We start from the raw sequence: 19,889 nt of genomic DNA on the forward strand, positions 1-19,889 counted from the left end.
CATGTCTTTCATCAGTGACTTTGGGATGAATGGGTCTCCTCATCTGTAAATGGGTGGAGGTGTGGGCAGGAGGAGTAGCCAAGCGAAGCGATCCTCAGACTGTGTTCTACAAAGTCTGAAATCGTGGAAGGGGCCTTGGGAGTCATGTGGAGGAAAGCTGAACAGAAGGGGCTCCTGGAGTGGGGGCGGGGGTACGTTAGGGCTGCTGTACAAGAATTCACTAAACAGAGGGTTCTGCAGCTTACAGAATAAAGTTGGCTCATGCCTTCATTCATTCATCCATACAGTCTTTATTGAGCATTTACTAAGTGCCAAGTTCTTGGGCATGGCAACGAGCCAGCAAGAGCAACAGCCTTCTGTTGCTTGCCTGTAACCTGTTTTTCTGACAGCCCCTGCCTCTCCCTCTCTCTCCCAGGTCAGCAGTTGAGTAGCTGGGGCCCTGGAGGGCTTGAAGCCTTCACAGTGATGGCGGAGAAGCGGCCACTGGGGACCCTGGGGCCCGTGATGTATGGCAAGCTGCCCCGCCTAGAGGCAGACTCTGGGCCCGGGCACAGCCTGCCCCCCTCTGCTGGTAACCAGGAGCCCTGCAGCTACAAAGGTGCCTACTTCTCCTGCCCCATGGGGGGTCCTCCGAAGACAGGGTCTGAGCGGTTGGCATCCTGGACCCCATACCCACCCTTGTACCCCACCAGCATGGCAGGACCCCCACTTCGGGCAGACAACCTTCTGACCAGCTGCCTGCTCTACCGCCCACCCACAGAAAGCTCCGAGAAAGTACAGGACTCTGGCCCGGTTGAGCTCCTACCCTTCGGTGCCCAGGCTCACTCCTACCCAGGCCCACCACTGGCGGCACCCAAACCTGTCTACCGCAACCCTCTGTGTTATGGGCTCTCAACCTGCCTGGGGGAAGGGGCAGCAAAGAGGCCCCTGGATGTTGATTGGACGCTGGTGACTGGATCCCTGTTACCCCCCGCCGACCCATCTTGTTCTCTGCCCCCAGCTCCTGGCAAGGGCCAGTCCCTGGATGGTACCTTCTTGCGTGGGGTGCCAGCTGGGACGTCTGGCAAAGACTCCTCGGTGAGCTTCTCCCCGTGCCAGGCATTCTTGGAGAAGTATCGGACCATCCACAGCACGGGCTTCCTGGCCTCCAAGTATGCAGGTCCTTACTCTGGGGACCCCAAGCAGGCATTGTCCGAGGGACCCCCCAGTCCTTGGACGCAGCTGGCCCAACCTCTGGGACCAGCCTGCCAGGATGCAGTGCCCACCCACTATCCGCTGCCCCATCCCGCACAGGCCCTCCCTTGCCCTCCAGCCTGTCGCCACCCAGAGAAGCAGGGCAGCTATGGCTCAGTGCTTCCACCGCAGCCTCTGGGAGCCCACAAGGGGGCCGGGTACCCAGCTAGTGGGCTAAGCAGCCCCTACCTGAGGCAGCAGGCAGCTCAGACACCCTATATGCCCCCAGTGGGGTTGGACACTTATTCCTACCCCTCTGCCCCCCTCCCAGCACCCTCGCCAGGCCTCAGGCTGGAGCCGCCTCTCGCCCCACGCTGCCCAGTGGACTTTGCTCCCCAGACGCTGGGCTTTCCTTACGCCCGGGATGACCTCTCTCTCTATGGAGCATCCCCAGGGCTCGGAGGGACGCCGCCTTCCCAGAACAGTGTGCAGGCCGTGCCACAGCCCGGTGCCTTCCAGCGGGCGTGCCAGCCTCTGCCTGCCAGCCAGCCATGCTTAGAGCCTGCAAGGCCTGCAGAGAAGCCGGTGCAGGAAGCTGAGGAGAAGATGTGGCTGCCCAGCTGCAGGAGACAGCAGCCCCAGCCCCACCTCGATGAGCACCCTGGGGCACCCATCATCATCGGAGATAGTCCAGTTCCACGCACCCCACCGGCACTCCCGCCCTGTGCCCAGGAGCGCCAGTCTCTTACGCAGAACGAGGGCACACTGCCACCCAGCTCCCCACCCATGCCCATTATCGACAACGTCTTCAGCTTGGCCCCCTACCGTGACTACCTGGACGTGCAGGCACCTGAGGCCACAGCTGAGCCAGACCCGGCCCCAGCCCCCAGTGAGAACCATGACAAAGACTGCAGGGGATCTCTGCCTGGCCGGGAAGCCCCCTCGAGTGTGCACGCCTCACTTAAGGAGGAGGTGGCACTGGACTTGAGTGTGAAGAAGACCGCGGCAGAGGCCCCCCCTACCAAGGTCCCTCATCCCGCAGGGCATGCCAAGCCCACTGCAGCTGTGGATGTGCCAGGTGCGGGAAACACAGTCTCCGACATGCCAGGTGTGGGGGACACAGTCTCAGATCGGCAAGTCCTGAAAAAGGTAGTCACAGAGGCACCAGACCTGCCTGGGGTGCCAGTGACCACAGAGGCGACCCCAAGGACCAACTTCCACAGCTCTGTAGCCTTCATGTTCCGAAAATTCAAGATCCTCCGGCCAGCACCCTTGCCTGCAACTGTGGTTCCAGCCGTGGTCCCAGCTGTGCCCACCTCAGCCCCTGCTCAGCCTGCACCCACCCCCACACCTGTGCCCGCTGGACTACAGATTCTCACCCAGCCCTTGCCCGTGGCCTGCTTCAACCTGGCGCTGCCCAGCCCTCCAGCTGTAGCCATGACCTCCCCCGCCTCGGCCCCTGCTCCGGCTCCATCACCTGCTCCGGCTCCGGCTCCGGCTCCGGCTCCGGCTCCGGCTCCAGCTCCGGCTCTGGCTCCAGTTGTAGGCCCCGCTCCAGCGTCTACTCCCGCCACAGCAGACTCCCCAGAGCAACACTTTGCAGGACTGCATGCCTCCCTCTGTGACGCCATCTCGGGCTCAGTGGCCCACTCCCCACCGGAAAAGCTGCGCGAGTGGCTTGAGACGTCTGGGCCTTGGGGCCGGGCGGCGTGGCAGGACTGCCAGGGTGTGCAGGGGCTGCTGAGCAAGCTGCTGTCCCAGCTGCAGAGCTTCGTGTGCACGCAGCAGTGCCCCTTCCCCCACGTGGTGCGGGCCGGGGCCATCTTCGTGCCCATCCACCTGGTGAAGGAGCGGCTCTTCCCGCGGCTGCCACCCGCTTCCGTGGACCACGTGCTGCAGGAGCATCGCGTGGAGCTGCGGCCCACCACGCTGTCGGAGGAGCGGGCCCTGCGGGAGCGCGCCCTGCACGGCTGCACGTCGCGCATGCTGAAGCTGCTGGCGCTGCGCCAGCTGCCCGACATCTACCCTGACCTGCTGGGCCTTCAGTGGCGAGACTGTGTACGCCGCCAGCTGGGTGAGCATGGGGCAGCCCCAGTAGCCACCGGAGCTGTGTGAGCGAGTGACAGGTGTGTGGGCTGTGTGAGTGGTCACAGCCAGGGGCTGAGGGATTCCCGGGCTTCTGGAAAGAGCTCGTGCCTGGGGAGGGGGCTGGCCTTCCAGGGTAGGCTCTGTGGGTGCCCGCATCCCTCTTCACCCCCAGCATCAATGAGTGCCTGCACAGCCTCCTTTGTAAGTCTCTGAACATGCCAACTGCTCTGTCCCCAGGAAAACTTGGCCTTCCCTGGCGCAGCACCCTCCCAGGTTCCCCCCTCATCCTCTGTTGTGCCTGTCTGAGGTCATCTCCCCCTGTGTCTGTCCCGCCCCGCTCCCCTCTTCCGAGCTCAAGCCCCAAATACCTGACTGCGTGCTGGGCTTCTGCACCTGGGGGCTCTTCAACCCTTAGCTCCTCCCAAACCACGCTCCTGACCTTTCCCCTGAGCTCGCTTCCCATCCCCATCTTTCCCATCTCAGCAGCACTGCACTCATCCAGCACCTCGTACCCCAAACCTGGGAGGGGGAGGGGTCCCACCCTCCCCCCCGGAACACTTTTAAATGTGTAATTCCCCAGTCCTCCCAGATATTTACACACACAGAAATTGCCTGTAAGTCGGAGCGTCATTTTGTGGTTTGCTTCTCCCTACCAAATAATCTGTGCACGGTGTTCTCCAATGTGCTGTTTTTGTGTCTGGGAGCATCTTCTGCCTCCGTTCAGGTAGCTGGACCTTGCTCTGGGGAGTGGCTGTAGTGCCTTACGGCGGGTACCATCAGGATCACTCTTCTTCAGCCGCGGCTTTGGTGATGGTGTCAAGTGGTGTCTGTTGTTGCCTGTCCTACTTCAGGACATCTGGCACTGAGGCCAGAGGCCCGCTCTGTAGTCCCCCTGCCTTACGTCCACCAGGCCTCTGGTTGTGTCTCCACAGAAACTTTCTTGTCCCCTTCCCATCCTGGCAGTCTTGCCCTGGTCCAGACTCCATATCGGGGTGGAGAGGGGGCCTGAGGCAGCGAGGTGCTGATGTGGAGTTTGGGGTGTGGGCGATGAGCATTGCTGAGCACTTACAAAGTTGGGGCATTTGCCCTAATGGGGTGCAAAGAAAATGCAAGTACAAGCATTCTATTCCTGGGTGAGAAAGAGTGAAGGTGGGTGTCATGCCTCACTCACAAGCCCCCCAGCCAGTCTTCTCTCTATACATTTGGGCTCTCTGGGGCCCAGAGAGGGACAGGTCCTCTGGACAGTGGGTCACAGGCACATCACAGACCCCTCCTGCTCTGACCAAGCCTACGAGAGTCTGGGGCCCAGCCTCCTACCACTGGCTGCATTTTGGTGCCCCCGTCCCCATTCCCTCCTGTATCCTTATGGGGCCACTCCTCAGTGGTGTCCTTAGATAGTGCTCCCCTGACAGCCCCGCTTCCAGGTAGGTGTGCTCTTGGTCAGAAGGCCCCTCCCATTCCCTCCACCCCTTCCTCCACTCCCTCCCTCCCTCCGGGCACTGCTGTCTGGGCAGTCCCTGCCTGGCTCTTGTTCCGGTTCTGGGGGTGATGTGACAGAAGAATGATGGTACCCTTATATGTGGCAGGGTCCTCTCTCTGTATGCCTCAGTTTCCCCACCTGTTCAGTGAGCCTTTGGATCAGACCAATGGTTTCTGGCCTGTTGAGCCCCTTTCCTCTTGTCCTTGCACCCAAAGGGTTCCTGGGGGTGCCCCCATTAGATAGAGTGCTGGTATCACCCGAGGAGAAGCACACCCTTTCGGCTTGACGGGCATGACGGTCTGGCCAGTGTGCACATGTTGGGAAAGGGTCATGATGTCTGTGACCCTGCCAGGGCCGCCCTGACCTGGGACAGTAGAACCACCGGTCTAGATGGCTTTGGAGGCCTGGAGATGGGACTTGAGGGTGTTGGGGGTCTGCAGCCTGACGGTATGTTCATTTTCCAGGTGACTTTGACACTGAGGCTGGATCTGTGCCCTCCTCAGAGCCCACCGTGGCCAGAGAGGAGCCAGAGAGCCTAGACCTGGCTTGGAAGTTGTCTGCCCCCAAAGCCAAAAAGCCGGGGAGGAAGCCACCAACCCCTGGCCTGGAGAAAGCAGAGGCAACTGCTGGAGGAGGGTCCCGAGGTGCCTCACCCACCCCTGCTGCTGGTGCCAGCTTGCCCGGCCCCGCGATGAGGGCGCGCTTCCGCAGCCTGCTCGAATCCGCCTGGCTCAATGGCCTGGCTCTGCCCACTTGGGGCCACAAGGCCTCAGGACCCGACCGGACCGCGCCCCGCCCGCAGCTGTTGGGCAGCCAGAGTCATCAGCTGTAGCCTTGGTCGCCTCTGCTGTTTGGAGATCTGGGGATCACTCTGTGCCCCGCTTCTGCCGGTCCAGCTGCTGAGGGCCAGGAGCGGACATGGCCTTGGGGTTTCTCCAGCTCTTACCCTGCCCCCGCCCCCCACCCCAGGCTGGGCTGAGAGCCCCTGAACTTTTAACTTGAGGGCCTTTATCAGCAAGGACTACTTCCTATTTCTTCCTTAGAGAAAACGTGTGGGCTTTGGAGCCCGACAGACTTGGGCTTGAATCCTGGCTCCTGTTCCTTGCTGTGTAAACGGGCAGGCCACTTCCTCTCTTGCGCCCTCAGTTCCCCATTTGTAAAATAGGACAACACAGCCTACCTCACAGGGTTGTTGTGGGGTGATGCCTGATACACACCCATCACGATTTGCTCTCTGCTTCCTGCCCAGGACCGGAGCCTAGATCTCAGCCAGGGCCTGGAATAGGAGGCTGAGGCCCGCAGAACCTTCCTCTAGAAAGTCTTGATGTGTCATAGGACTTGGTCATCTTAGAGTGGTATGTTGTCCAGTGTATATGGCTCACACACTTTCTAGAGTCATTTCCCAGGAAAGCCTAGGGCTACATACAGCCCCAGCATTTGGGGTTGGGCCCTAACCCCCGAGTCTGGAGCTCCTTGAGGGAGCCTTCCCCTCCCATCCCCTGCTACAGGGGGTGCAGGGATACAGCCTGGGGCTGGCATCCTTGTCCTGGGCCTGCTGCTTTCACCCCTGGGAGGCCCCAGCCTGTGCTGAATTGACACCAGTGACTTCCCTGAGGTGCCGCCCCAACCTGGTGCATTTTCCCAGGAAAGTTGTGTGTTTGCCGGAAGCCAAGCAGCTGCAGGGACTCAGGGACTAAAAAAGGAACAGGCTGAGTGACAACTCGGTCCTGGGAGGTCTCCGAAGATGTCGACTAAGGACCTTGGCCCTCCCCAAGCCAGGGCCGCATCAGCCAGGCCTGCTGTGGGGTACCTTCTTGCAGAGTGCTGAACTGAGCCAGAGGCTGGCAAGCCAGGCCCTTGGCCTAGTTAAGGTCTGTAATAAGGCTGTGGGCCCTGGAGGCAGGCCATTAAACATAAAAGCATTTGGGTTGTGTTTGGACCTGGGGCCTGACTGTGTCTTGGGGGGAGGTCATAGATTTCATATGTCATCGCCAGGTGATGTCCTCGCTAGCCCTTCACTCAGAGGCTGCAGCTCTCCCTGCTCCCAGCCCAGAAGATGCTGAGGCCGACAAGCACGCTGTGCCCGCTAGCTCCGGCCACACGGGCCCTCACCACATGCCCACGGTGCAGCCGTTTCCCTGCTCAGGCAAAGCCTCTCCCTCCTGAGACCCATGTGGGTCCTGGTGGTCGCTGGTATGTAGCCCACTGCCCAGTGAGGAATGCTGGTCACCAGACCCTATTGTGTGCCCCTCTGCCAGGACCGAGGATGTGCCTGCCAAGGGCTGGGTAAAACAGAGCTGTCCCCATCTCTCCACTGAGGGCAGGCCCCTCTTACAACCTTAGCTGGGCTTAGGTTCCCTCCAGACGCCCTGCCTTTGCTGGCATGTATTCCCATAGAGGTTTGTTCTCAGGGCTGCTGAGGTTGCCTCCTGGCCGTGGTTTCCCACTCAGTCTGGGCAGAGCCAGTCTGTGAGGGCTGGTCACACCTACCAGCATCTATCCTAATATCTGTGGGTCTTCACTGAGCTCAGCTACACTATTTGTGGAGACCCGTTGCCCCCAGTACTCTATCCACACAGGCCCTTGGAGTCCCCTGGCCTGGGAAGGGGACAGGCCAGGAGATAGGTAACTCCAACACATGTGACTGCAGTGCAGAACCTGGGGGAAGGGTGCCATGGAAGCTCAGAAGGGACCTGGCCTAACCGGGGTGTGAGGAGGTGTCCTTGGGTCCCAGAAGAGGTGCTGCCTGAAGTGGGCCTTGGAGCCAAGTAGGAAGATGTGGGTAAATGAGTGCCAAGTGCTTCCTGAGTCAGGTGAACAGCATGTGCAGGGTCCCAGAGGAAACAGGTGTGGCTGGAGTGCCGGCATGAGATGGGAGGAGGCGGGGCCCGGAAACAAGGCTCAGATCCAGTCTGCTCCTACCACGTCAACTCTGTCTTGCAACCTGAAGAGCTGGGGTGTGGTTCATGTTTACAGAAAGCTGAAGTGTTGGAGAGTTTGAATCACTCCGGGCTACTAGCGTAGGCAGGGAGAGACAGGATTGCATCGTAGGCGAGGTCACTCCGAACCCCCGGGCCCTGGGCTTCTGCAGCCTGCCAGCCTCACCCACCCGGCTACCAGGGCCTTGCTGGATTTGGCTGTGATCTTACCTTCTTTGCTTTTAATTTTCTTTTCCTTCCTTCCTTCTTTCCTCTGCCCTCTTCCCTCCTTTCCTGCCTGCCTTGTACACCTGCTGTGTCCCTGTCACGTGCCAGGCGTGCATCTTGCTCACAGTTACCTGGCAGGATCTGAGGCCTCGAGATAGGACTCCGCACCGGAGTCCGCCTGGGGCCCTAGAGGGCCGTAATGGTGCAGAGGCTGGATGAGAGCAGTGCAGAGCTGGAGCTGGTAGGGGGAGGCGGCTGCGTCCCTTGGGACAACTGTGTCCTGGGAGCCCAGTCTGAGGGGAGAGACCTGGCCCTGGCCTGAGGGGTCTGTTAAAGGAGGAGCCCAGCCTAAGGTGGAGGGGACGGGAACAGAACTCTGCCCCGGGACTCTTGTCAGGGAGGCAGTGCTATCACCCCTTACAGTTTTTCAGAAAGCCTGTTCCATTCTTTGGTGGGGATATTGATGGCTAAGAGCTGAGGGCAAGGAAGGGGGCGGTGGGTGTGGAGCTGAGTGTGCTGGGTGCCCCCCAGCCCTCAAGGAAACTGGAGTGGGGCCCACTCTGCTTTGGTTCTGACCCCACCGTTCCCTGTAACCGGCTAAGGCTCCTGGGCTGGGCTGTGCCCAGGCAGGGCTTTTCAAACAATCACCTGGGAAATGGTTTCCCGGGCCCCACTGAGAAGGGTCTTGGGCAGAGCCCAGGAACCTGGGGGTTTTTTTTGGTTTTTTTTTTGCGGTACGCGGGCCTCTCACTGTTGTGGCCTCTCCCGTTGCAGAGCAACAGGCTCCAGACGCGCAGGCTCAGCGGCCATGGCTCATGGGCCCAGCTGCTCTGCGGCATGTGGGATCTTCCCAGACCGGGGCACGAACCCGTGTCCCCTGCGTTGGCAGGCGGCCTCTCAACCACTGCGCCACCAGGGAAGCCCCCAGGAACCTGGGTTTTAATCGAAGGTGATGCTGAGTCAGGTGTTCCAGTAACACGGACTACTACTCCCACTAGATTACAGATGGGGAAACTGGTACAGGAACTTGCTGATGGTCACATCAAGTCGGGGCCTGTGTTAACACCTAGAGCCAGTCCTGAGGGTTCTGGGCCAGCGGGGAGGCCAGGAGCCTTTGTACCTGGCTCCGCTCCGCCCCCTGTTGGCCTGGCTCAGACCTGCCCTGGCTGGGCTTCTCTCCTCACCCAGGTGGGCTTTCTAGACATCACGTGCACCTCTTGCCCTAATAAATGGAGGAGGGCGCTCAGGTGAGCCTCCAGCTTGAGTGAGGCCCTGCCCCCTGGCTGCCCCACCTGGCTCCCCAGCCCAGTACAAAAGGCTGAGCGGCCCAACCAGCTAGTTTTGCTGCCAGGAGTTAAGCCTGCAAAGAGGTGAGTGAGGGGGAAGCTCTGTCTCGAGCGGGTGTTGTGGGGAGGAGGAGAGCGAGGCTATGCAGGGGTTGAGGGGTACGAGGACACCCCCTTCCCCTCGGTAACCTCCACGGCTTCCTCCCTGGCTTGTCACTGAGGGGGTTGGAGTGACCGGGCTGCTCTCCCTCCACCCCTTGCAGGAGAAATGGAGGAGGGCCCAACTCCCACCTGACTGAATGTGCCTCTTCTGACCCCCCCAGGCCCCTCTGGAAGTGGGAGTGGTGCCTGCTGCCCCTTAGGCCCGGCCCCAGCTGAAGAAGCCTGGGGAGGGTGTGGGTGTGAGGAAGGCTGCAGGGGCGCTCCGGCCGGTGAGCGCTGGGCTCTGCTCTGGCTGTTGTCCTCGGGCAGCTCCCCCAGCCCCCGGCCCAGGGGGTGCCGCAGCCCAGTCTAATGCAGCCCTTCCAGGCCCCAGGGCAGGGGAGGTGCTGCAGAGTCCCTCCTCTCGCTCCCCTGGCTGGACTGAGGTTGGCAGGTAGATGGGGGGCTCCTTGGGTACACTGCTGCCTCCTTGGGGATCCCAACTCTGGGCGTCCTAGCCGCTGCCCACCCAGAGGCTCGTACGTCTGTTGACGGCGCTATCCACCCCATCTGACACCCCCTCCACCCCTCCCCAGCCTCAGCCTGAACTGGTCACTCTGCCTCCTGCACCGCTGCCTCTGTCCTCTAGGGACCCCACCCCCAGGCCCCTGTGCCTTCTCAGGGCAGCGAGAACCTGGGCTCCTGGGAATGATGTGCTGAGCCCCTGTGCTCCGTGGAAGGACCTCAAGAGGCCTCTCCAATGATTACTAGGCCTGGCAGGGGGTGTCCCTTGCTCCTTTCTCCACCAGCCATCAGATAAAATCATCTACAAGCCCCTCTCCTTCTCAGGTGCGGGTGGTGAGCCCGGGGCGGTCTTGTCTCCTCCCCATAGTTCACAGCCTGCGATTCCAACCGTGGCGGCTGTTTGTCCTCAGACCCTACCGACCTCCCTTCCCCAAGCCCCGCTGTCAGAGGGACTGGGGCTTTGGCTTGGGGCCTCACGGCAGAGAAGCTAGGGGCTTCTGCCAGCCTCTTGCCTGCTGAGGCCTTGGCCCTTCCTTCAGAAGTGTCCTCAGTGAGGCCTGGGCTCCCTTCCGCCGTGAGTGAGCAAGAGACCCTGCTCGGGGAGGCCTGGGTGCCCCGGCAGTCCTGGGCCCTGCCTGCCTTTCCGCAAAGCTTGGCGCCTCCTCTGTGTGGGAGAGCCAGGGTAGCCCTGACCAGCCTTGCCTGCCACCCCTCAGCTTGCCACCTGTTGGTCCTGAGGACGCCAGCTTCCAGGGGCATCTTCCCCAGCCCTGTCCGTCACCACCCTGGTAAAGCCAAGCCTAGCAGGTGGCACGAGTCCCAGCCACTAAACCAGGTCCCCACCAGATCTGCCTGGTGCTTCCCCAACACTGCCTTCCAGCCCAGTGTGCATCCCAGGCCCCCAGCTTCTGGTGCCCCAGCCCTGGCCGGTTGTCCAGCTTGGAGCCTCTCCGGACCTGGGGCTGCTCCATCTGGAGGTAGCTCAGACCCCTCTCCTGGTCGCGGGCACCTCTGGCCCCAGCCCCTGGCATCCCGGGCTCTTCCAGCGTTCCTCAGGACTGGTGGGGATGTTGCCGACTGGGTCCTTGGCCTCCTTAATCAGTAAAAATGGATCAGAGGCCAGAAAAGAGATTCAGGCAAGGCTTTATTCGGGCCCCTGTTGTAGCAGCGGGGAGCGAGAACAAGTGACAAGTAACAGGTTCCATTGCTTGCTCGCTAGCTGAGGTGGGGTGAGCCAGTTCCTTATGTGGGGGTGTGTCCAGGGGTCGGGCGGAGGGGTGGCTCAGGTGGTGTGCCCACACCTTGGTCTCTTTGTATCTCGTTGTCCAGCATTTGCCCCAACTGCGCATGCACGCAGTTATCTTTAGTCCCTTATATTGATACTTCCTTTGTATTTTCTTGCTGGAGGAGGCTTGTGTCCAGGTGCAAGCCTGTCTCAGGGAGACCTCACCCTGCATTAGACTTGCCTTCCATGCGGCACCAGCCACTCCTTTCTGTTGTAGCCCCAAGGCCCGCCTCCCTGATCTGGGCCCTCCAGCTGGGCCCACCCTGCAGAGGAGGTTTCTGCAATACTTCCTCTCACGCTGGTCTTCCTCCCAGGGACCCTTCGGGAGCCTGGTGCCACCGACTTCAGTGGGGCAGAGCCCAGTCCCCCTTCTCCCTTACCCATTGGCTCTATGGCCACCAAGGCCTCTGACTGCTAGGGGACCCACAGCCCCCTTCTTTTTGCCTGCTGGCCCACCCAGAGCCTGGATACCTGAGCCTCTGGGTAGAGAGGTGTAATGACTCCCGGGACGTTCCTCTCAAGCAGAGAGCCTACGTGGCACCGGGCCCTGGCTCTCTGGGCTGAACTGGGCAGCGGGAGTGTCTCTGAGGACATCTGGGCAGAGGTGCTCAGTCCTGAGGAACCAGCTCTCACAGCTTCTGCTGTGTTCCTATCCGGTATCCATCGGGGGGACCCGGCTCTCCTCCCACCTTGGCTGCTGGGACCCCCAACTCGACTCACTCAGGGGTCCTGACCCAGGAAGCCACAGCCAGCTGGGAGGAGTGCCTGGTGTTTCTGCACCCCTTTTTATGGTGAACACTTGGGCGGGAGGGCGTAGGGACTCTGGGGGGACTACAGGTCCCCTCTGGTCAGCTTATGAGTCTAACCGGAGGATGGGACTGCCCCTGTCGCAGAGGTAGGTCTGAGTGGCCCAGGCCCAGTCCTTCCCTCAAGCAGAGTCCCTCTGTCTTTCCAGCTGGCAAGCAGGCCCTAAACCCCAATAATGGCTGGGTGGCCTGTGTCCCATCCCACTCTGTCTCTTGCCCCTGAGGGGAGTCTGGCTCCGGTCCTGGCACTTGGGTACCTTTGAGTGGGAGGCCACAGCTGGCAGGTTGCTCCAGCACGGGCAAGGCAGGTACCGTGGCGGAAGCCCCAGGCCAGGCCTCCAAGGCAGCCATGCTCCTCTCCACTTCTGTCTCACGCACGTCACCTATGCACTGCTTCTCCCTCACCCCCGGCTCAGCCTGGAAATCATACTGACGGTAAGAATAGTGCCACCCAAGTTACGGCGGAGCTGCTTAGAGGGTGGCTGGAAAAGGGCCTGAGGCAGAATGTCTGGGAGTTCCTCTCTGCTTATCTTCCTTTCTCCTAGGCCCTCAAAGAAGGCAGTTTTCTCCGTATCTCCTACCCTGCCCCAAGCACACACAATGCTGCCCCTGGCCTCTCCCTCCCTAGAATGTACCCATGTGGGACTGACGCTTTGTTTTGTCCTAGGGTCCACGTGAGAGGCAATTATCCCTCCTTTCCTCAGCAAAGGGGGCCAACTGAGGCAGCGAGGTGGACGGTTCCCCCACGGCCCCAGCTCTTAATGGTGGAGTGGAGCCCAGCCCTTCCCGGGTGGTCATGCCCGATGGAGTCCACGCTTAGAGGCTTCCCTCTCCTCGGTTCAGGTGCTTGCTGTCCTCCATGCCTGCTTCCTAAAATCCAGTCTGTTTCTAGTAAGTCTTTTCAGCTCCATGGTGTTGCGTGGGCTGCTAAGCCTAGGGGCCCTGCCCGCCTCTCAGGCCCCTTCCAGGCTGGGGAGGGGCCCCGGCCTCCGGTGGTGGCTAGCGCGCCAGCTGAGTCCTCACTGCACCGGCTCCCTGCAGCCAGAGGTCGGTGTGGGTGCAGAGCCAGCTGGAGGCTGGAGGCAGATTCTGCTCGCCAACGCAGACTGCCCGAGCACCGTGGTAGCCAAGGCGCGCCAGTGCAAGGGTACCTGCTGCCCCTGGTGCACGGGCCTGGCCTCACTCAGCCCCAGCGGTGAGTGGGGGGATGCCCGCTCTCTTCTGGAACATGCCCACCACCACACCTTTGTCCCTCCTGGGTTCCCTGGCTGATCTTGTGAGGATGCCTGTCACCTACCCTTCTGACTGCCCTGTGGGCCAGCTCAAACCTTCCCCTAGGCCTAAGAACCTTTTCCTGGAGGGTCACCCCCCCACCCTCCTGACCCCACACTTTAACGCTTTCCGTAGGGGTTCATATTAGGGTTGGGTTTTATGGGATGGCCTATGAGGGTCTAGACTAGGACCCAGATGGCTGTGATTCCCTCGGAGCAAGGCCCTCATCTGCCCCAGCCTCACCTTCTAGAACAACCCAGAACCCTGCTTCCTTTGGTCTTGGGCCTGCTGGGAGCTAAGGTTGCCCTTGTTTGCCTTCCAAGGCAATACTGACATCCTCATGAGATAGCGGGGAAGACTGAGGCCCAGCAGGGGTTGCCGCAGGTCAGAGTCTCCATGGACAAACAGAGCTCAGGTCTTGGCCCAGAGTGGCCTGGGGGCCCTGTTCAATGTACCTACACCCTCCCGGTGTTGTGCCCTGCAGGGTATACCTCGGAGCACCTGTAGCCTGAGAAGCTGCCCATCACCTGGGTGACCGTGGGATCAGCCCCCTGCTCAGGACGAAGGCCAACTCACACTATGGAGCAATCTGAAAGCAGGTGCAGCCCCTCCACCTCCATGGCCTCTGAGCTGGGAGGATGCTGTTCCCAGGGGCGGGGGCAGAATCGGGAGGACAGGGCTCCGTAGGCTGTCCTCTCTAGGGGTAGCTCTGGGCTCCAGGATCGGGACCTCCAAACCTGGCCCTTCCCCTGGGAGTCTCCTGACCCCAGAGATAGCAAGCAGCTTGTCCAAGGTCACCCTGCAGAGAGGGGGCAGTGGGACCTTGGCTCTTCTCACTCAGCTGCACTTTCTCTCCCCACCCACTCCAGGTGCTAGAGAACCCAGGCGGGCTGGGTCCTGCAACAGCCTCTCACCTTCCTTCACATCTGGTTGGGGGGAGGGGGGAGGGAGGGAATAGGGTGCCTTCCCGGCCAACTCATCTCCTATTTGAGGAGAGATGGCATCTGGGCTGCAGCATGAGTGGCTTAGACTAGAAAGGCATTTCCCGGGTTCTTAGCTGGCCTTGGGCAGGATGCCCTCACATGCTTCCTGATCCAGGGTGCCCAGGACACCTTGAGTCTGTCTCCCTAGAGGTCCTCAGACTCCTCCCCTGGGCAGTCCCCTATCCCAGCCCTGGGGGATGCCGGGCACGGTCATCCCCAGGGCTGCCCCACCAAGACAGGCTCTGGTCGCTGCAGTTTCCTGCTGGAGCCTTGGGCCATCGCCTTGCCACCTTCCAGCCCCTTGGTGAACACCTAGCCCGTAGCTCTTGGGCCGTGGACTTGGACCTGAGGGTCCTTCTGTTGTGGATGGATCTTCTTGGCAGATTCAAAACACATCTTTGCTGGATGTCCCACGCTGGCTAGGCCCCCTCTCCACAGCACTGACATCTGTTTGTCAAGCCCCAACCAGACTGTGAGCTGAGGGTGGGGATAAGGTCTGACTTACGTGGACAAGATGTCCCAGGATGACACTCGCTTAAGCTCGTGACCCCGGTAGTCTCTTTTGGGCCCATCATCCCCCCGCCCCCGTGCTGAGGTGCCTGCATTTGGCCACAGGTGCCTCTCCTACCACCCTCCCTACCTCAGGCCAGTGTCAGGCGCCTGTGGTTCCAGGCAGAAGCCCGAGTGCAGAGCCAGGTCCGGCAGACGGTCCCCAGGTGCTGATGGCCTTACCCAGCTGCTCATGGACCTGAGCTCCCTCGCTGTGGCTGGTGAGTGACACCCCTCCCCCAGCCTGCTGTCCCTCCAGGGGCCAGGCCTGGGCCCAGCTGACCTCTGTCTGCTTCTGGCCCCTCCTTTACCTGCCAGGCTCTCACCAAACATGACTGTCTTGCCCATTTCCTCATCTGTCCTTAACAGGAAGTTTATAGAACCGCTCAGGGACATTGCGTCTCTTATCTACCAGGCCCTCCTTGGAGACGTGGCCACCTTGGTAGGCCTGGGCCTGGCCTTGGAGTAACCAGGAGGTCATGCTCTCTTTCTAGGATACAGCCCCCATGGTTCCCATAGGCTCTTCTCCATCTGAGCAATGGCCTGGTGGGCAGCTGCCCCTTCTCCCCCGCAGGGCACCTTGGGGTGGGCGGAAAGGGTGAGGCAAGAGATCTGGTCCTCTCTCATCCGCCTGAGGCTGCTTGGGGGCAGAGGGCCCATCCCTGCCCACCTCCCACTCCAGGTGCAGCGGGGGCTGAGCCCCTTCCCCACCCTCTGGCAGGTGCTGATTCAAGGTTCCCAGTGAGTGTCGCTGGGGTGGGTGGGGGAGTGGCTCACAGCACTCTCCCTGCCCCTCAGACCCTGGAGAACCACTGGCCCAATGGGCCGGCTTGTTTCCTGCACTGCCACCTCCCAAAACCTGGGGCTGCACGCCCTGTCCAAGAAGGCAGCAGAGTTCCCACCTTTCAGGTGCAGATGCTAGCACCGCCCTGCTGTGGGCATGTGGTCGTCAGGAATGCAGGCTCTGGAGCCCTGTGACTGTGACCTTGGGCAAGTCACTTAACTCCTCTGCTTCCCTCTCCTCGGCTGCGAGATGGGGAGAATAGCACCTAGTCACAGGTGCTTGATGAGTGTTAGGTTTTTAGAATGAACTGAGTTCTGGAGGAGGCAGCAGGCGGAGGGATCAAGGTAGCACTGCGTGTTCATCTCTGAGCCTCTGTTTATTCAGCTGGAGAATGGGACTGCGCAGTTCCAGAGCTGCTGAGAATTAAAGTCCGCGTAACGGTGGGCCGTGGGAAGTGTCCTGCAGGCCCCATCTGGCCCATGGGGAAGACCTGCTTAGGAAAGACTCGTCTGCGTGAGGGTGCTGGTTTGCCAGGCCCCTCCGCCATCCTGTAGACCCTGGTGATGTCTGTCCAGCCTGGTGTCCGCACGGCTGGCTCACCTTGCCAGGTGGACCCTTTCTCCTTATGTGTTGCAGGTATACTGTCACTTCACCTCCAGAGAGACCATGCTAGGTCCCCACGTGTGGGTTTCCTTCCCTGTACCTTCTCCTTCAAACCCACAGAGGTCACCAGGTGTGTCTGAACTGTATCTTCACGCGAGGCCTCACGTGATGCTCGACAGCCTGGCTTGTGGAGGGCCAGGCGACCAAAGCCTGAAGAGAAGAGGGGCTCAGTGTTCACTGGCCAGCCTTGGCCCTCAGGCTCTTTCCTGCTTATCCCACCCCCTTCTCTCCTGTATCACCTACAGGGACTCTCATGGTAAGGGGGGCAGCTCGGGAGAACGAGGCTGGCATAACCCTCCCTCCCTAAGAAAAACACTAGCAGGGCTGTTTTCGGCATCCTGACGGCTGGGGGAGCACCTTGCAGGGCTGCCTCCTAGTCCCTGGCCTGCCGTGGCCCTTGAGTCAGAAGTCGTGGAGAGAGGGGGCTGACCCAAGATAGGTGCAGATAGCAGGCTACTTTCCGGGTACCAAGGGGTAGAGGCTTGGGGGGCAGGGGCCCTTCAGGGGTAGGAATGAAAGCTTACGTATTCCAGAAGTGCAGAGGAATCGGCCGCCAGCTGCAGTCAACCTCTACGTGGTGACCTTCCTGCTGACCCTCTCTGGCATCTTGGTGCTGGCTGTTATCTTCGGCCAGGCAAGCCCATGGTCTGGGCCCTGGGCTCCTGGGTCCCCTCACCGGGGCTGCCGGCTCTTCTGTAGGTCGAGGGAGCCTTTGGGGTAAGACTACACTTGAGTCCCCTTCCCTTCTAAGTCATGATTTCAAAGGCCATGGCCCTGTGCCACCACATCGCTCACGTCCCAGCGGGCCCAGCAGTCGCTGGAGCTTTGTGGGCCAAGGCCTTCCCCTCCCTGGCTGTGGTCCAGGAAAGCTGCCTCCCCCTCCAAAGCCCCACCCTCCGCCCCTGAGAGGTGGTCAGCTTAGCTTCCGTCCTAGACCTTCCCCAGCCAGGCGGTCTGTTCTTTGAGCCCGGCTTGCCCCGCGGCGCCAACCTTCCCTGGCACACAGCCGGGCCTCACCTCGGCCACCAGCACCCCAAGGCCTTTGGTCTGAGGGTGGCCGGGCCTAAGGCGGAGGTGGGGCTGGGACCAGGCCTTGCCCCCAAGAGTCCCCATTCCCACCCTTGACCCTGTCAGTCTTCTGCCCCCACCTCCTGCTCCTGTGGGCTCTGCTCTGAACCTCTCCTGTTGGATGACTGCCTAGAAACAAAAGCAGTCTTTTGTACCAGCTTCTGATTGCGCTGCGTCATTTAATTTTCCGTACCCCAAAAAGACCGGAGTTTGGCTTGAGACCAATGATACCTCCAGCCCCACCACCGTGTCAGGTCAAGTGTGAGGGCGCCAGCTCTCTTCCCCTGCCCGCATCTTCTGCAGGCCTTCATCATGCCCTGTTCCGCTCCCCAGAGCCTGACCTGAGTATGACGATGGTATCGAGTAGTTTTCCAGACCTTCCGGGGGGAGGTGGGTGCCGCCGTGGTTAGAGCATGCCTGGTGTCCCTGGTGTGGGGTGGTGAGGTGCTGTCCCCCGCACCCTGCCTCTGTCGTGGCCCTGGGAGTCTAGTCCTTGGATGAGCTAGGAGGGAAGAAGCCCCCTTTGCTGTGTGACCTCGGGTGGTGCCTTGCTGCTCTGGCTCTCGTTGTCAGGGTTGAGGCGCTGACTGTGGAAGGCTGGGGGCGGGGCCGGGAAGAGGAGAGGTTTGGGGTGCAGTTTCAGTGGCAGGAGCAGCATCGGGGAGGGGCGCCTGCCGGGTGGGGAAAGGACAAAAGCCAGGCGTCAGGAGCAACAGAGTAGTACCCAGAATGGTGCTACCTGCCCTCCCCCACGTCCTCCTGGCTTTGGGGTCAAAGGGGACACGGAGTTGGGGCACGTGTCCCCACTTCCTCCGGGGCGTGGAGGAGTCGCTGCCTGGTCCTCCGATGGTGGAGGAACGCTCCCCTCCCCAGATCGCCTTCCCTGCTCCAGCTCTCCCGGCCACGGGGGGCCCTAAGTTCTGCCTCTGTCCACCCACTCCCTGCAGCATTTCTGGGGCTCAGTGGAGCGCATTTAGAGGGTTCTGCTTGACCACCCCGGGTTCACCCCCCCCCATGACAGAGGGGTGAGCTTTGGGGGCACAGTGACTGTACCGCCCAGGCTCTGTCAACACCCACTGGGAAATGTTTGCACGAGGCCTTGGTGGCTGGGAGGCCGACCCCATCCAGAGTAAACGTCCCGGGGAGCAGGGAGAACTGACCTCTGTACCTGGACACTCCGAAGCAGGCCTTCCGCGTCAGCACCTGGGACGGGAAGGGTGGGGTCAGGCCAAGCTCCCTGGCTGGAAGCCCCTCAGTTCCTGGGGTGGGGAGTGACCCCTCAGCCTGACTCAGAGGGTCAACGGCCCAGCCTGTCTCCCGGGAAAGAGACCCTGGCCCAGTCAGACACTCACCAGGACGAGGGTGAGCGCAAGAAGCAGAAGCCCCAGGACGATGAGCGCCACAGCATAGCTGGGGGTGGGGGTGTGAAGCTGACCTGGGGCTTCAGAACAAAGTGTGCAGATGATGGCTGGGTGGGTCCCCGTTATTCCAGACCACAGACCCCTGAGAAGGCAAAGCCAAGCCTGCAGAGGAGTCCCAGGCGAGGGGTCCTGGCCCAGAAGGAGCTACAGGAATAGAGCTGTAGAGCTGGGGCCACCTTGGAGGGCTCCCGGGCAGAGGAGGAGCCGGGCCTGGACCCTAAAGAGCAGCCAGCTGGGGGCTAGTCCAGGAGGAAGGGAGGGCAGGAGCGGGGAGCAGGGGGAGCAGGGGCAGCAAGGCAACGAGCCTGAGGCAGGATGCAAACGGCCGGATGACACAGATACATAGAGGGAAGCCGGGAGAGAGGCACTGACCGAGGTCTGGGCTGACCATCTCCACGGAGAGGACCTCAGCTTGCTGCAGGTCATGCAGACCCTGGAGCACGCAGTTCTGCACGAGGGCTCGGGCCGCCGCGGCCCTGAAGAAGGTGGCACCCACCCTGGCAGTCAGTGGGTCGGGCCTGGCGGGAAGATCTTCACCAGTGTCAGGAGGCTAGACAGCCCGGGGGGTCTCAGGAAGGCCGTTTCTCTGAGCCACTGGCCCCACCGCTAGAGTTCAGCCCTGGGCCCCAGGTCCCCCAGAGACACCACGGCCTTACTGGAGCTTCTCCACCACCACTTGGCCGGAGTTCTGCAGAGGCCTGAGGACGGTGGTCAGCTGGGGAGCAGAGAGGAGGAAGAGGGTCACAGCTGTACTGCAGCCTTGCTGGGTCCCCACACGTGAAGCCTCCAGCCTCCTGCTCCTCCCTTCCCTCCCCCCGCCCCCACTTCACCCATCTCATCCGCATCCCCCGAAGTTTCTGGGACTTAGGGCTGCTTTGGTCCCGCGAGCCCTTGGTGAGGGGTTGGTCCAGGATCTGCAGCCACACTTCACACTGCACCAGCTCTGCTTCCCCCGCTAGAGGGGCGGAGAGGTGGGTGGGCATCAGCCTAAGCCCCCTCTCCCGGGAGCCCTGGGAGAGGCCCAAGCCCTGCCGCAGGGCTGCTCACCCCGACCTCTGTGCTCTCAGCCAGCAGTCAGCCCCATCCAGTCCGAGGCTCAGTCCCTCCCGCTGCCTGTTTACGTACAGCCCACGAGCTAAGAATAGTTTTTACATTTTTAAATAGTTGAAAAACATCAAAAGGATAGTATTTTGTGGCACATCAAGTTCCGTGATATACA

At 61.2% G+C, this 19,889-nt stretch overlaps 2 protein-coding genes across 16 annotated transcripts in view; one reads left to right on the forward strand and one right to left on the reverse strand.

Moving 5' to 3' along the window:
• C2H15orf39 (chromosome 2 C15orf39 homolog) overlaps positions 1-6,680 on the forward strand; it is a 95,222-nt gene extending 88,542 nt beyond the window's left edge. For 5 of the 7 annotated variants that reach the window (XM_073801262.1, XM_073801260.1, XM_073801259.1 and 2 more), the window contains 2 exons: positions 416-3,247; positions 5,206-6,680. In XM_073801262.1, coding sequence (XP_073657363.1) covers positions 466-3,247; positions 5,206-5,573 — 3,150 coding nt within the window. In that variant the 5' untranslated portion in view covers positions 416-465 and the 3' untranslated portion in view covers positions 5,574-6,680. Of the gene's footprint in view, positions 1-415; positions 3,300-5,205 lie in introns of all 7 variants that reach the window. The other 2 variants (XM_033852004.2, XM_033852003.2) reach the window with 2 other exon arrangements.
• A 4,286-nt stretch (positions 6,681-10,966) lies between these two features.
• The window catches only part of LOC109552561 (taste receptor cell protein 1-like), a 70,123-nt gene continuing 61,200 nt past the window's right edge, over positions 10,967-19,889 (reverse strand). For 7 of the 9 annotated variants that reach the window (XM_073801267.1, XM_073801266.1, XM_073801268.1 and 4 more), the window contains 4 exons: positions 19,043-19,385; positions 18,410-18,452; positions 16,706-17,920; positions 10,967-16,331 (listed from right to left, as the gene is read on the reverse strand). Coding sequence is in view for 3 of the 9 variants with exons in the window: in XM_073801271.1 (XP_073657372.1) it covers positions 19,240-19,385 (146 nt within the window). In the remaining 6 variants the exon portion in view is untranslated. Of the gene's footprint in view, positions 16,332-16,705; positions 17,921-18,409; positions 18,453-19,042; positions 19,626-19,889 lie in introns of all 9 variants that reach the window. The other 2 variants (XM_073801270.1, XM_073801269.1) reach the window with 1 other exon arrangement.

Source organism: Tursiops truncatus, chromosome 2, assembly GCF_011762595.2.
Source record: "Tursiops truncatus isolate mTurTru1 chromosome 2, mTurTru1.mat.Y, whole genome shotgun sequence".
NCBI classification, from domain to species: Eukaryota; Metazoa; Chordata; class Mammalia; order Artiodactyla; family Delphinidae; genus Tursiops; species Tursiops truncatus.